Genomic DNA, 16,328 nt, shown 5'->3' on the forward strand with positions numbered 1-16,328 from the left:
TCAAATTTTCCAAGACTCCTTACTTTGCTAAAATACTTTGAAACACAAAAATCACAAGGTAAATCTAGCCAGAATTGTCCAAAATCTATCAATGCATTATGCACCCCATAAAAGTAATTCCCTAAACTTCCAAGCAATCAACCACAAAGCTATGATTTAAATTTGGATTAAAGAATCATAATGACAATAGGACCATTTAAAACCCATAGTACTGATTATTAAATCCACAATCAGACCTGTTCTATTGCTAGTAGATTTCATGACGAGTGCTGCATCGCTCCGTCAAATAACCACTCCTGGGCTTGCCATAAAGCCCCTTTCTGTTTTCTATCAAATAGAACTGGTGGCCGGGGCCAGACAGCTGCAATCCTTTCAAAGGTAAATAAATGTGATATCCATAGTGTTCAACAGAGTGAAAATATGGCACATAAGAACCTTCATCCTTCATTAATGTTATGTTCCTATTGTCTATACAAACATCCCATTTCAAAAGGAAAGTGTTTTTGACGCACCGCTTCATGAAATTCTATGAAGCAATGTCATGCAAGCAGTGCAAGTCATCAACCTTTATCAACTTATGTTGGCACTCTGTATGAACGGTCCACCATTTTCAAAATGAACAAGTTTCCTTTGTCTCCCCGTGAAATTCTGCAAAGCATAGCCATGCTTCTTAGCAAATTTTGCATAATAAGAACCAATGGTTTCAGAGATACATTTTTCTACCGATAAGATATAATTACAACCTATCACATAGGTGCGGGTGCCGATAGGGGAGTGGCGATGCAGCACTTTATATATATATATATATATATATATATATATATATATATATATATATATATATATATATTTATTTATTTATTTATTTAGCATTACTAATGAAATAAAAAACAATTATCATATCATCAATTCATCATGCATAAATTCATGCAATAAATCAAATTAACTACAAAGTTACAAACTCAATCTTAAATTCGGCAGAGCCGAACCCAGGTCTGGGTTCAGGTTCTGCTTAACCCATATCTGAGTTCAGCAAAGCTGAACCCAACAACCCTGGGTTTAGGTTCTGTCGAACCCAAGCCTGCGTTCAGCAGAGCCGAATCCAACAACCTTGGGTTATGCTTCTGCCAAACCCAGGCCTGAGTTCAGCAGTGTCGAACCCAATAATCCTGAGTTCGGTTCTGCTCAACCCAGGAGCCCAACCTAGCAGGCCTGGGTTCAGCAGAGTCGAACCAAGGCCTGGGATAGGTTCTGCGGTAACAAGGGAAGGAGGAGAAGGAAGCAGAGAGAGAGAGAGGAGGCGGTAGAGGGAGGAAGAGAAAGAAGAACAAGGGAGGAGGAGCAAGAAGAAGAAGAAAGAGAAGAGGAGAAAGAAGAGAGGAGAGAGAGGCCTACCGATGTTGGCGTGTCGCTACTGTCGGAAGAGGAGGAGGAGGAGCGTCGCCGCTGCCGTAGGAAGAGGAAGAGGAGAACGCTGCCGCTACCCTCAAAACCACGATTATGCATTTTTTTTTACTTTGGACCGAAATGGACTTGATCATAGTTGATCGAGTCCATTTTTGGATATTTATAACCCTAGGTGTGGGTTGACCGCACCCAGATAAGTTTGACCGCACCCGATGCAGGGTACGGCTGATTCTTATGGTAGCCGCACCCGCACCCGCATCGCATTGACGCGGGTGCGGTGTGGTGACCCTATGGAAGAGTCCATGTGACATAGATTACAACCCAACGAAAGCTTACTTCTAAAATAATATAATATTTCCAATCCTAGTAAAAAATTACCAGTGTATTTTGGAAATACTGTTATTATTATCATGAGATCTTCATAAGATGATATCAGGGAACTGTATCGTAACTTTTCAAAATATTAGCATTTTCAGTATATTAGTGTGAAAATATTTCTACTTGAAATAAAATCCTTTTATTATATTTCAATTTCTCATATTTTATGATTCTTCTAATAGTTTTTCTTTCTTTGGTCTTCAACTTTTTCATTATTTTGCTTAGATATTTTCAAGAATTTTATCAGAAAGACAATTATTTTTGTCTCCCAAGAAATCCCCGTGTGGAGAAAAGCACCTGGTCTCTGTGTTTCTGGTAATATAGCACTAGATATCGTTCACAGTTGTATCATTAAAATAAATAGAAATATCATACAAATACAATGCTCCATCTGTAAAATAGTACTCTATATCAGATGCCTATACAATCCCGCTTTACCTAGTACTTTCGCAGTTTTCAGAATTAAATCCAACACTAGATGGAACTAACCCAGAATTCCAGATTTAGCTGAGAATAATATCCTTACTTTCTGTTTCTTTGCATTATTATTTTTTGGTAATTAAATCTTCCATTTACCATTCTTTTGTCATTGCCTTAAACCAAGAAATGATGGTCTAGATATCACAAGAACTTTGGAAAGTTTTAGTTTTTTTCCTAACATGCTTAATCAATCACATTTCCCTTGATAAAGCTGCAGCTCTACCATTCTTGTCATTACTTTAAACCCAAAAAAAATGGTCTACATTGAAATGAAATGGGGATCTTCGAAACACGAGCTTTGATTAACAAGAGCAAGTGTCAAGAATGACACTAAAGCATAACCCTTAAAAAGGGTATAACTGGAAACAAAATAAAAATGTATTCTTTATTGATATGAAAAACCAATTGCTTAAGAAGCATTGGAGTGAAATACAAGAGGGGCTGCACCCCTTTATATACACAGCTGAAAGAGGACTCAATAGAGCTGTTGGGCACAGTCCAACAGCTCTATTTAGAGCTGTTGGAATGTGTCAGTCCAACAGCTCTATTAAGAGCTGTTGGACTGTGTCAGTCCAACAGCTCTATTGCTAGTCAAGTCTGGACAGGACTTGACTAGCAACAGTCATTCTAGTTCAAACTGAACTAGATGACATAAAGACAAAAAATAAAAATAAAGGAAAAAAAATACAGAAAAGAAAGAAATTAAAAATGTATTTATATATATATATATAATAATATAATATTATTATATATACATATATGTACAGTTTTACATTTTAACACTCCCCCTCAAACTTACGGTACAATGAGCGAAAGTTTGTCTAAGAGAAAGTGAAATCGGGGAGCAGCGAGAGGCTTTGTAAAGAGGTCTGCTAACTGATATTCTGAAGTGACATATGGCAGATCAATTATCCCGTGTAGATATTCCTCTCTGACGTAGTGACAATCCATTTCGATGTGTTTGGTGCGTTCGTGGAATGTTCTGTTACTGTCAATGTAGATCGCACTTTTGTTGTCACAACACATTTGTGAAGCCTTTGTTGCTTCAACTCCCATGTCAGCAAGCAGTCGTCGGAGCCAAACTACTTCCATGGTCGTGGTTGCCATGGCTCTGTATTCAGCTTCGGTGGATGAGAGAGATACCTTCTGCTGCTTTTTACACCTCCACGAGATTAATGATTCCCCTAAAAAGACACAAAAGCCAGTGGTTGAGTGTCTGTTATTGGGATCACCTCCCCAATCAGCATCAGTATATGCAATTAAATCAAGAGAAGAGGAGGAAGATAAGAAAAGTCCTCGTGAAAGAGAGGACTTGATGTATCTGATAATACGCATGACTGCTCCCATATGAACAGAAGTAGGAGCATGTTGAAATTGACTTGCTGTATGAACAGCATGTGCTATATCTGGTCTGGTAATGGATAGATAGGAAAGTGCCCCGACAAGCTGTCTGTAAGGAGTAGGGTCTGCAAGAAGTTCTCCATCATCAATCTTCATTTTAACATTAACAACTTCTGGAGTGTCAACTTTCTTATCATCAGTAATACCAGACCTGAAAACAATATCAAAAGCAAATTTAGTCTGAGATAATAAATATCCTCTAGGAGAATAAGCAACTTCAATGCCTAAAAAATATCTCAACAAGCCCAAATCAGTCATTTCAAAATGAGATTTAAGAAGTGTTTTGATTGTTTCAACTCCCTGTTTATCGCTTTCGGTGATGATCATATCATCCACATAGAGAAGAAGCACAATGATCCCTGCATCAGAATTCTTAATAAACAAAGCAGTGTCAGTTAAACAGAATTGAAAACCAATATCAATCATAACACGACTAAACCTATCATACCAAGCTTTTGGTGCTTGTTTAAGTCCATAAAGAGCTTTTTCTAAGCGAAGGACTTTACCCTTAGGAATACTTAGACCAGGAGGGGGTTCCATATATACTTCTTCAACTAGCTTTCCATTTAAAAAAGCATTTTTGACATCCATTTGAAAAATAAACCATTTTTTTATAGAAGCTAAGGCAATTAAGGTTCGGACAGTAGTCATACGAGCCACCGGAGCAAAGGTTTCTTCATAATCAATCCCATATTCTTGAGCATAACCTTTGGCTACTAAACGGGCTTTATATCTTTCAAGAGTACCATCACTCTTGGTTTTAATTTTATAAACCCATCGACATCCTATAGTTTTCTTCCCTGGAGGAAGATCTTGAATATTCCATGTAGAAGCCTTTTCAAGTGCATCTAATTCAACTTTCATGGCTTCTATCCATTTGATATCATTTTTTGCTTGAAAATATGTGGATGGTTCTTCATATGAGTGAATTAATGCAATAACTGCCCTATATGTGGGTGAGAAAGACTCGTATGATACAAACTTTTCTGGAGGCCTCGGGATTCGGGATGATTGTCTAGTTGGAATGTTAGAATATTTCTCAAGTGCACATGGAGTATTAGACTCTTGTCGCCTGGAATATTGAATACTAGTATCTCTATGAACTTCTTCATTTTCAACATTAAGATCAATAATTCTTGGATCATCATCAAAGTTACAATCAAGGTCATATTCATCAGATGTTGATGTTAGATCTAGCAAAAAGGAGTACTCAGTGACGTCTTTTAATTTTCTAAAATCAAAGAAGCTCTCCTTTTCAAGAAAGGAAACATTTCTAGACACATATAGTTTATTATTTTTGAAGTCAAAACATCTATAACCTTTCTGGTTTTCAGCATATCCTAAAAAAGCACAGGGAATCGCACGAGGGGAAAGTTTATCATTTTTGTCAGTAAATATGAAACATTTGCACCCAAATATTCTTAATCTAGAGTAGTCTGGAGAAATGTTCATAAGTTTTTCAATGAGAGTGATATTTTTTAACGAAGAAGATGGCATCGTATTAATGAGATAGGTGGCAGTTAAGGCAGCTTCTGCCCAAAAGTCTTTAGGGACTTGATTTGCTATTAATAAAGTTCTAGTGGTTTCTATAATATGGCGATGTTTTCGTTCTGCCAGTCCATTTTGTTGAGGTGTATAAGGACAAGATCTTTGATGTGTGATGCCATGCAATTTAAGATAATTTTGAAAATCTATGGATAAAAACTCTCCCCCTGAATCTGTGCGAAAAATAGTAATATCATTTTGAAATTTGTTTTTAACCATATTATGAAAAGTTTGAAAGTATGAAAATACTTCAGACTTATGTTTGAGAAAGTACATCCACGTATGTCGGGAGAAATCATCGACAAAAATAACATAGTAAACAAATCCTCCTTTAGAAATTACTGGTGCAGGACCCCAAACATCCGAGTGTATTAATTCAAGTGGTCTTGAAGAGAAAAAGGTTCTGTTCTGAAATGGCAATCTTTTCATTTTGCCGAGAATACAATCTTTACAATCAAATGATTCAGAGTTACAAAATTTCCCTAGATTTGGAAAATGTTGGATTTTGGCTATATGTGGGTGACCAAGTCTCTTATGCCACAGTTCCAACTCTATTTTTTGAATATTATAACAAAAAGCTTTCTTCGGCATTTCCAAAAAATCCATGTAATAGAGTCCTCCTTCTCTATGGCCTTCCCCAATCAGTTTGCCTGACTGGCGATCCTGTACCCAACAACCATGAGAAGAAAAAGAAATATTACACCCATAATCAGAAATTTGAGATACATATAAAAGATTTAAATTTAATTTGGGAACATGTCTAATTTCTGGAATAAAAAATTTTTTTGTTTTATAATTTTTTTCAAAATCTCCTATTCCTTCTATTTCAAGAGAAGTCCCATCAGCAGTAAAGACCTTTGACACACTTGTTTTATTTTTAACACATTTGGATAGACTTTGATTATTTGGAGTCATATGAAAAGATGCACCAGAGTCAAGAAGCCAAGAAATTTTACCTAAATCAGAAAAAGATGAGGCTGCTGCGCCGGTTGAAGCTTCAGATGAGGAAGAGGCACCTTTGATGAGAGGCTGAAGGATCTCCATTAGTTGGGCCAGGGAAACTGGTGCATCCTGATCTTTAGGCTCTGATCCAGCAATTGCAGCTCTTTTTTCTCTCAGCTCCTTAAGTTTGGGACATTGTGGCCTGTAGTGTCCCGGTTCATAACAGTGATGACAAATAACTTTCTTCTTATCATAGTCACCATTTTGTCGGTTAAAGTGAGGAGGCCTATATGATCGAACATGATTCCCTGGTCTAGACACGGCTAAAACGGAATCATCTTCAATTTTTAAAGAACCTTTCCGGAGACGATTTTCTTCCATTGTTAACTCTTCAATAGTTTCAACAATAGAAGGAATTTTTCCCCGGTGAAGTAGGGCCGATTTAGTGGTTTCAAATTCCGGCCTTAATCCAGTGATAAACTGGTAAAAATGTTCAACATCGAGTTGTTTCTGACGAAGCTCGATGTCTTCGGCACAATGCCACTTTGGTTCTAAAAGGGAAAGTTCTTCCCAAAGTTCAGACAACCCATTGTAATATTCACGAATAGTTTTGTCTCCTTGTGTCATCATTCGAACTTTTTCTTGGAGGTTGCACACGTGTGCAATATCTTTAAGGGAATACATATTCTTAAGGTATTCCCATGCCTTATCGGCATGATCAAATTTGGCAAGACTTGAGCATTTTTTAATGTCAACGCTATTGATAAGCCATGACATTATCTTCGCATGAGATATTCTCCATTCTTTCCATTTCTTCTCGTATGAGGCAATAGCCTTGATTTTCTCTTCTTCCGATAGAGGGACGTCTTTATCTCCCTCCTTTTTAGTAAGGGATAGCTTAGGTTCCGAATCGGAACCATCCACAATCCCCCATAAGCCTTTTCCCCATATATGGTGCTTCATGATTGAAGCCCATGTTACATAGTTCGTATCGCTTAGTTTCATAGGCATGATGGTGACTTTATCATTGTCATCCATCGATTACAAGGAGAGAAAGAATAGGGATAGAAGAGAAACAAGAAGGAAAATGAGAAAGAAAGAAAAAAAAAAACAATACAACAAGATGTGAAATCTTCTCCAATGAAGTGATAAAACACTTCTCTTCAAGTGACGAACACTTTTGCAAACGGGCACGGAAACCGAGGCAGCTTTTCCTCAAGATTTAGTACTTCCGCGGCTCTGATACCATGAAATGAAATGGGGATCTTCGAAACACGAGCTTTGATTAACAAGAGCAAGTGTCAAGAATGACACTAAAGCATAACCCTTAAAAAGGGTATAACTGGAAACAAAATAAAAATAAAAATGTATTCTTTATTGATATGAAAAACCAATTGCTTAAGAAGCATTGGAGTGAAATACAAGAGGGGCTGCACCCCTTTATATACACAGCTGAAAGAGGACTCAATAGAGCTGTTGGGCACAGTCCAACAGCTCTATTGCTAGTCAAGTCTGGACAGGACTTGACTAGCAACAGTCATTCTAGTTCAAACTGAACTAGATGACATAAAGACAAAAAATAAAAATAAAGGAAAAAAAATACAGAAAAGAAAGAAATTAAAAATGTATTTATATATATATATATATAATAATATAATATTATTATATATACATATATGTACAGTTTTACATTTTAACATACATATCACAAGAACTTGGTAAATTTTTGCTTATTTTCCCAACAGACTTAAATAATCATGTTTTCCTTTATAAAGCTGCATCTCTCTTGGTAATATATCCCGATTGATAAAGAAAACAAGATTTACTACTCACGTACACTAGGCAAAAGGATACACCATGTGAAGGTATCTTAGCACCATACAAGTGATAAATGAAAGTGAACTCAATTAACCACAAATACAATCATTACATGTGTCTAATAAACTTCATGACTTGGTTTCAGTCTATGTAATCAAAAACGCTAGTCAGCACCTAGGTGCCAGACGTCTAAAAAGCCTAGTAGGGGCCTAGGCAGGACTAATCGAACTAGTCGAAACCAAAAAAAGAAGATCAAGAATCGAAACCAAAAAAAAGATCAAGAAAATACAGAATTTACAATAATATATATTTGTATATGATTTAATAGAATCTATACATGCACACACACATGTATGTTGTTTGCTGATGATATTGTTTTGATTGATGAGTCTAGAGCTGGGGTTAATGCTAAGTTAGAATTATGGAGACAGACATTGGAAGCAAGAGGTTTTAAGTTGAGTAAAAGTAAGCCAAAATATATGGAATGTCGGTTTAGTAAGCAACGAAGTAGTGATGGGAGTGTAGTGAAGCTTGGTGAGCAAGAAATACCGGTGGATGATTCTTTCAAATATTTGGGATCTATCATTCAAAAGTATGGAGAAATTGATGGAGATGTAAATCATAGAATAAAGGTTGGGTGGATGAAATGAAAAAGTGCAACTGGAGTGTTGTGCGATCGTAGAATGTCATTGCGGTTGAAAGGAAAGTTTTATAGGACGACTATTAGGCCTGCTTTACTATATGGTACGGAATGTTGGGCTGCCAAGAGACATCATATTCAAAAAATGAGTGTAGCTGATATGCGTATGCTTAGATGGATGTGTGGAAATACAATAAAAGATAAGATTCAGAATGAGGAGATACGTAAGAAGGTAGGCGTTGCACCCATTGAAAATAAGATGAGAGAGAATCGTTTACGGTGGTTTGGACATATTCGGCTAAGGCCTAATGATGCTCCAGTTAGAAGGATGGAGAAAGGGGAAAATATATTAGTTAAAAGAGGTCGGGGTAGGCCTAGGAAGACTTGGATGGAGATGATAGGAAAGGATATGAATGCTTTGAACCTCACCGAGGACATGGCATTGGATAGAAATGTTTGGAGGAGAAGGATTCATGTGGAAGACCCAGAATGATTTTCTTTGTTGGTTCATATCGCCGACCCCAATTGTTTTGGGATGAAGGCATAGTTGTTGTTGTTGTTGTATACATGCACACACACAAACATACAAATACATACATATAGATATAGATATATAGAGCCTATATACATAATCTGAAAAAAAAATAGAGAATATACATTTATATATCTGAAGAAAAAGAGTATATATATATATGTATATATATTAGTAATGATACGGTGCTCCCAGAGCACCTACTCACACTTATAAACTGTTGGATAATTTTCAATCCAACGGTTTAGAAGAGGTTTAAATGTTTTGTGCCTTTCTATAAAGTTAAAAGGAACCATTTCCAAAGCTTTACTATTAAATAAATCTCTCTCTCTCTCTCTCTCTCTCTCTCTCTCTCTCTCTCTCTCTCTCTCTCTCTCTCTCTCTCTCTCTCAGCTACCGTCTTTGGACTTTCTATTATTGTCAACCAGACTACACTTCCATCATAGCAGCATGCACATGACATGCATGTGTGAGCACCATCCATCCATGTATGCATGAGAGAGAGAGAGGCATTTAACTCTATCTAAATGTTCTAAACGATCCCTCCCAACTCATTTACTTTTTGGGTTTCCAATAATAATGGAAAGACATGCAACTTTTAACTCTCCATCGAAACCATTAGATTGGAAACGATCCAACAGTTTATAAGAGGGAGTAGGTACTCAGAGAGCACCATATCATTACAATATATGTGTGTGTGTGTGTGTTGCAGAAAAAAGGCAAGCTTGCACCTAGGCAGACTAGTTGACACCTAATCGGCCTAGGCAGGAACTAGTCGGACTACATATCACAAGAACTAAGTCAAGGGTGCCTAAGTGCCTTGGACTAGGCGCAGACCCAACACCTAGGGTGACTAGTCACCTAAACATGTGGAGATTTAAATCTCCACACTGACCAGGCTTAACAAATCGCTCCATCAGACCATCTCTCCGGCAAGATGTAACAAGTGATAAAGGAACATAAAATTTACTGGTCATGTTCACAGTAGAGATGTCATATTGCAGTTTCCATGCAGGCAACATAAAACCACCCAAAGTAATATGAAATAACTGCACCCACAATGAAGTAGACTTTAAGTCTCCAAGGCAAGATTATGAACAGAAAACTAACATCACAAATCCACACTACAACTACTACTCATGCTTATCACTAATATAAAGTGAACAAAAGCAAACAAAAAAAAAGGAGCAAAACTCTTTGAAACATTTTGTGCACTACCAATGGGTACTTACCGCAGCTCATCATCCAGGTATGTGATTTCCAATTCACCACGACCTCTTCCAGGCGCTTTGATAGGTATCTACACAAAACTATACATGTCATATTATAGTATGTGATGACTCATGAAAAAGAAAGTTTAATTATGCAAAAGACTAATATTATGCAGTAATTGGTTGCATAATAACAACCAAGATAGAAAACCACTGAGAGAAGTGTTGACCATGAATTGCACCTAGAAATGTAGTAGTTATCAAGGAAATTGGAAGTTTCACCACGAAGATCCTACTCAATCAATTCACAATCAATTCGGTCAATGGAAAATGATCAACACAAATTTATCTTTGACCAATACTACAATTTGGAACCTTCCATGGTAGTAATAAGGACACAAGAAAAATTTACAAACAAATTGCCTAGGACATATGCACATAAGCATGCATATACATACATCAACATAAGTCAATGTCACATGGATACAGTTGTAAGCATATATGGGCAAACAAAAGAATAGCCAACAAAACCTAATAAATAGTTAAATACACATGATGCTACAAATTGGAGACAGAAAAAATATAAATTAAGGTTGTAAGTATTGTTACCTGTATCGGTCAAGCCCAAAATAAGATATGTATCGTATCATAAAAAATCCTGATTTTTAATAATTAAAAAAATTAAAAAATTAGCAAAAAAATTTTTAAAAATCATAACACATGAAACAATGATGAATTGTACAAAATACAACCATGAAATCACATATGAAGCATTTATATTTTATCTTCATCATACACAGCCTCTCAGGGCTACGCATCTTCGTCATACACATTCTCCCAGGGCTACGCATGCTCGTCATACACATCCTCCCAAGGTTGCGCATATCTCATTTCTGCCTCACTCAACTCTTTTTTCTTATCTCTTTTCTCTCAAACCAGTGAGTAATTGGTGGCATTACCATTTCACATAATCCGACAAATTCTTGGACATGGCCGCTAAATGACGCTTCAACCGAGAGATACCACCAAAAAAAATATTATGGCAATAGTTGCACTCAATTTTCAGTCGGTTTCAATTGATTACTTGAGTGCCCTATTGACATGTTGAATCATCTGATCCCATCTTTCCAAAAAAAACTCAATAAGAAGCAAAAAATAAAGATATTTTACCTTAACCCACTTCTTTGAGTGAAAAATGGTGAAAATGCACTCTAACTTGAGCAAACTACAAAAGCCCTCTTCATTGCACAAGGATCGGCCCCCAAATCGCTCTCACAACTCCTAGGTGTTGGAAGAGTATGGAATTTGATTTCTACCTTATATAAATCGGTAATTCTCGCAGATCTTGGAGGGTAGTTTTATAATTTTACCTAAAATAAGTTGTCCTAGACTCCTTGTATTTAAAGAGGACAATCTGTCTTTTGTAAGGTGTGTGTGTGTGTGTCTCAATCTTAATAGTGGAATCTTAATAGTGGATCTCAGTATGGTCGTGGACGTAGGCAACTCTTGCCGAACCACGTAAAATCCTTGTTCTTTGTGTGGTTGATTTCTTTCTCTTCCCATTTTTGTTTCTTCCATCTATCAATAGTGTGATCTATCAATTGTGTGTTGAGTCGTTCCCCAATACTAGGGTGTGTGGATACCCCTTTAATGGCCTCTACACAAGTGAGGAAGCGGGACCTCAAGAGGTCTATAAAACCTAAAAAAAAAAATAAGTTTCAGCCTTTTTTAAAGTGTACTGAAAGTGTATCTTTCGATACACCCTATATTGTATGATACAATACATGAGTGTATCGTACGGTACACAATATGGATATGACACACACTAGTATCGTGATACGAGTGTGTATCATATGTTGTTGTCCATAGTAAGGATATATATCATGTTGTGTCGCATGATACTTATATAAACAATAGAATTATATAATAGAAGCGTTTTTGCTCTTCTGAGCAAAAAGCCTGCAAAACTACCAATCTAGATGTAGTGCAATTGCATCTCATTCTAAAATGCCATAAACAAACAACTTTTAGGAAACAAAAGAACTCACCAAACCAGCAATTTTGAAAGTATCAAATCTTACAGCAACCTGTCTTGCATTCAGAGGTACTAAGTTTGCAGTAACCTATAGAAATTATCAAATTGCATCAGACATATAGAATCCATAATGCAACAAAATATACATCTAACTAATGATGAATACTGCCCCTGATTGACATAGTGGACTAACTCTTGCTAGGATTTACTTCTCAGAAGACACACCCAAGAGAAACCGTTGTAAGAGTGTAAATCACCAACTTTGATGTTGGGATTCCATAGGAAATTTAAAATAATTCTTTAAGCAGCAGCTTGGAAACCTCAGGAACCTTAAATAAAGAAAAATTCTGAAAAAGAGAAAATTGAAAGAAACAAGAACAGAAGGAAAAGATTTTGTCAATGCACTTGTGATAGTGAACCAGAAAAATAAAAGCAGAACCTGCATACTCTTACACAACCAAACATATCAGTAGCAAACTCATGCCAGTGTTAGACAAGACAACAGAACTCCTGGACACTATAAATATGGCAATCTATTGATGCCTCCCCGTCATTCTTCAAAGAAAACACATAGCAAAACAAATACACGCTTCCAATAACCCAACAGTGTACCGAGATTGAATAAAGAAGAAAACACCTGATTGAAAAATGGCCAAGTTTCCATGTTTTGAGCCCTCAGAGTATCAGCATTAATAGCTTGGTAAATCTTACCATTGGGTCTTAGAAATTTTGGTCTCTGCCAACAAGCACAAAACAAAAATGGTAATTAGCTAAAAGATCAGCAAAAAGCGCATTCGTGTAAAAGTAATTGAAGAAATGCAATCCACGTAATGAAAAGCCGGGAGAAAAATTCACCTGCCTTTGCAAAATTGAATTCGAAGTCGTGTAAATGAGCTCCCACTTCCCATTGAGCAAATCAGATTTGAGAGGGTTCTTGACTGTATTGGCTGATTCCAACTCTTGTGCAATCTACCACAGCAAAAAAACAAAAAATAAATTATAGTTGGTCGTTTCATTTCTTAGTACGTTTGGCTCGCAGCCGCTACACGAAAGAATTCTGTATCTTGCTTGGTTTATGGATTAAAACTCTACCCCACCAATTCAAACATTTTCCTTCTGAGTTACATGAAATGCAGAATGTATATTCCCATAACCCTCCGTTTCATGTAATTCAAAGAAACAACTTCTCAATCCCACGGTGATTAATTCCATGAATCAAAGGCATGCAAAAAATAAAAAGATCCATATTTCCTGAGAGAAAAAAAGGCCAGGAGAGACGTTCTCAACCAACACCCACGAACGTCTTTCCCTCATTCCCCTGGTCCCAAGAAGGAGCTCACGATTCCATGGAATCAGATTCCATTTCCGCGATCGTTTCCAAGATCTCGGAAACAAACGGTGGAAATAAATAGTCCTTTAAAAACAAGAAACGGTGGAAATAAACCGATAAATCGACGAAAATAGAGGGAAGAACCTGATCGATCCGCTTCTGGTCCTCCGGGGTCGCCTCCGCACCGCGTTCGAGCGGAGAGATGGCTTCCAGAAGCTCTTCCTTGATGGCTTCTCTATCCTTCTTCTTCTTCAAGAACGGGAAGAGAGAAGCGTCTCTCCTCCATTTTCCCCGCTTCCCCGGGATACCTATTACCAGACTCCTTGAGCCGTCGGATTCATAGTTGCACGGGAGTCGCACGACGGATGAGCGGCCGAGATTCGTCGGGTTCGAGCCGGGAAAGGAAACGCGCTTCCCTGGAGCGGAAGTACGGAGGGAAATTAGGCCGACCGACGCCATAGAATTGTCGGGAGAAAGAAAATATCTCTCGATGGCGGGGATTTTGTTTCTGCGGAGGTAGGAAACGTTACGCATTTGTACTATTTTACCCCAGGATAATATCAGAAATAACCATCTGCTTGCTCAAAGACACGGCTTTGTGAGTTGAGACGGCATGACCATTAGAGGTTTTTTCGTCTTTCGACTCTTTAGAAATTCGAGAAGGTGGAGATGGATTGAAAGCGAATGGGTGGCGTTGGCGGTGGTTTATCCCCGCGTACCTCGGTCCTGCATCACATGGACGCGTCGGTGGGTTAAGAATACGACACGACATATAATAGAAAGCTAAATGCTACGTTATAACACACGTGCGGACGTACGGTCATGTTGTCACCGTTTTTAATAAAACATTTATTTTAAATAATTAATAAAAAAATATACTAGAAATTATGTGCCCTTGTATCCAAAATTTCTGAATTTGTGTCTCACATTGTGTCCCTGTTTGTATTTGTAACATAGGTCTCTTAGGGTCGGATTGTATCTAATATTCAAGCGAAGCCAATTCTTATTTGTGAGTTATGAAAATATTGCTTTTTTTTTTGCAATATATATTTGAAAAGTTAAAAACTTTATTTTCTCGGGACTTTACAAAATCATGTGGTTTTATAGTTTGCAATAATATATCTCAAAAATATCGTGAGATTTTGTAAATATCTCGATATATCGCCTGTTTTTTTTTTGTATCACTTTGGTTTTGCTTTTTTAACAAAATCCATCTCAGTCGAGCCATGACCTCTTTGTCTGTCACTCACAATCACAGCATCCCTCTCACCGTGCCTGAAACATTTCTGGCGCAAAGGATTCCGGTCAATCCATCGGTGACTCTCTCTCTCTCCCCTTATTCTTCTGTTAGGTCCTGTTTTTTCTGTATCTACGGGAAAAAGGTCTTAGGTTGAGCCCTTTTTTGATCGGCTAATTGTGTTATGGCTAGGGATGGCAGTGGACCGGGGCAGGAGCGGGGGACAAGGTCTCCATCCCCATTCCATCTCAAAATTCTGCTCTTCATCTCTGCATAGGTTTTGATTTTAATCTCTATCCTCGCCTCCAACCCCAGTCCAAACAGAAAGAGGCGGGGCGGGGCTCTGTTTCTCCCCGGTACATTGTCATTCCTAAAAGCATTTTAGTCATTTTACTAACTGAGAACGAAGGCAGGGTGAGAAAAAGCGTAAGTCCATCCCCGCACGGGTTTTGATTTTAACCTTCATCCCCATCTTTATCTTCGTTTCATGCCCTTCATCCCGGATCCAAACGGAAGGAGGCAGGGTAGGGCCTTGTTTTCCCTCAGTCCACTGTCATCCTTAGTTATTGTCGTAAAATGGGTGAAAAGATAAAGTGCAATATGATTGCACAAATATTTATGCATTAAACACCTGATCACCATCCATCTTGCCAAGAAGGCCTGTCAGGTGTGAGACCCAAGACTTGATGGAGGGCGATATAGTGCTTAATGCACAAAATTTTGTGCAATCATATTGCTCGTAAAATGGTCTCTTCTAAAGCCCTTTTTCGGTCATCTCTCCCTTTTATGGCTATTTCTATGCAATTGGATGGTGACGGGGGTTTGTTTCTTATGTTTTTTTTTAAGGCTAGTTGGGGTTAGGCAGACCCCTACTGGAAGAACAGCCAGCCCATGTGGCAGACGGATTCGATCCGGGGCCTTCAGCTTGACACAGGACACCACATAACACATGGGATACCACCTCGGTGGTATGTTTCTTATTGTTTTATTGTTGTTGTGTATAGAAAATCCAATTTTTCTGTGTTTTGGTGCTCTTTTGACATTATTCTAGAATTTATATTGTTTGCAATTGAATAAATAAATTTGTGAAATTGGTAGAGACATAGAATGAAATTTAGTATATAGGAAGTAGAGTCTATTCATTGAGTGATTGGTATTTCTCTGAAACTTAAGATAGGTTATGTGACAGATAGATTGGTGTTCTTGTTTCATAGTTTGTTGATCATGAAAACATAATATCCAGTTTTGTTCTTGGTCATCTCTAGTGTTTTTTAGCTGATAGGATTTTGATATACATAGTTTGAAATTGATTAAGTAAATACTTGGACTTGACATAGAGACTTCTATTATTTTCTGCACTCTTGTACTCAAT

General features: G+C 37.5%; 1 protein-coding gene across 1 annotated transcript; it reads right to left on the bottom strand.

Moving 5' to 3' along the window:
- Positions 1-323: 323 nt before the first annotated feature.
- Positions 324-14,194, bottom strand: LOC149841276 (putative plastid-lipid-associated protein 4, chloroplastic). Its single transcript, XM_090003734.1, has 6 exons — positions 13,864-14,194; positions 13,245-13,358; positions 13,027-13,125; positions 12,403-12,477; positions 10,376-10,443; positions 324-648 (listed from the first exon to the last, which is right to left on the bottom strand). Exons 1-6 carry the CDS (start codon positions 14,176-14,178, stop codon positions 576-578), a joined length of 744 nt encoding a protein of 247 aa, XP_089859860.1. The 5' UTR covers positions 14,179-14,194; the 3' UTR covers positions 324-575.
- Positions 14,195-16,328: the final 2,134 nt, after the last annotated feature.

This window comes from Nuphar pumila, chromosome 4, assembly GCF_984573655.1.
Source record: "Nuphar pumila chromosome 4, dmNupPumi1.hap1.1, whole genome shotgun sequence".
In the NCBI taxonomy this organism is placed as follows: domain Eukaryota; kingdom Viridiplantae; phylum Streptophyta; class Magnoliopsida; order Nymphaeales; family Nymphaeaceae; genus Nuphar; species Nuphar pumila.

What these genes read in the sequence shown, in the direction of transcription:
- LOC149841276 (XM_090003734.1), bottom strand. Translation starts at nt 14,178, where the DNA reads ATGGCGTCGGTCGGCCTAATTTCCCTCCGTACTTCCGCTCCAGGGAAG. An exon ending in ATTCAATTTTGCAAAGGCAG is followed by an intron (nt 13,126 to 13,244) that starts GTGAATTTTTCT and finishes GCTTGTTGGCAG; the next exon opens with AGACCAAAATTTCTAAGACC. An exon ending in TACCTGGATGATGAGCTGCG is followed by an intron (nt 649 to 10,375) that starts GTAAGTACCCAT and finishes TATGCTTTGCAG; the next exon opens with AATTTCACGGGGAGACAAAG.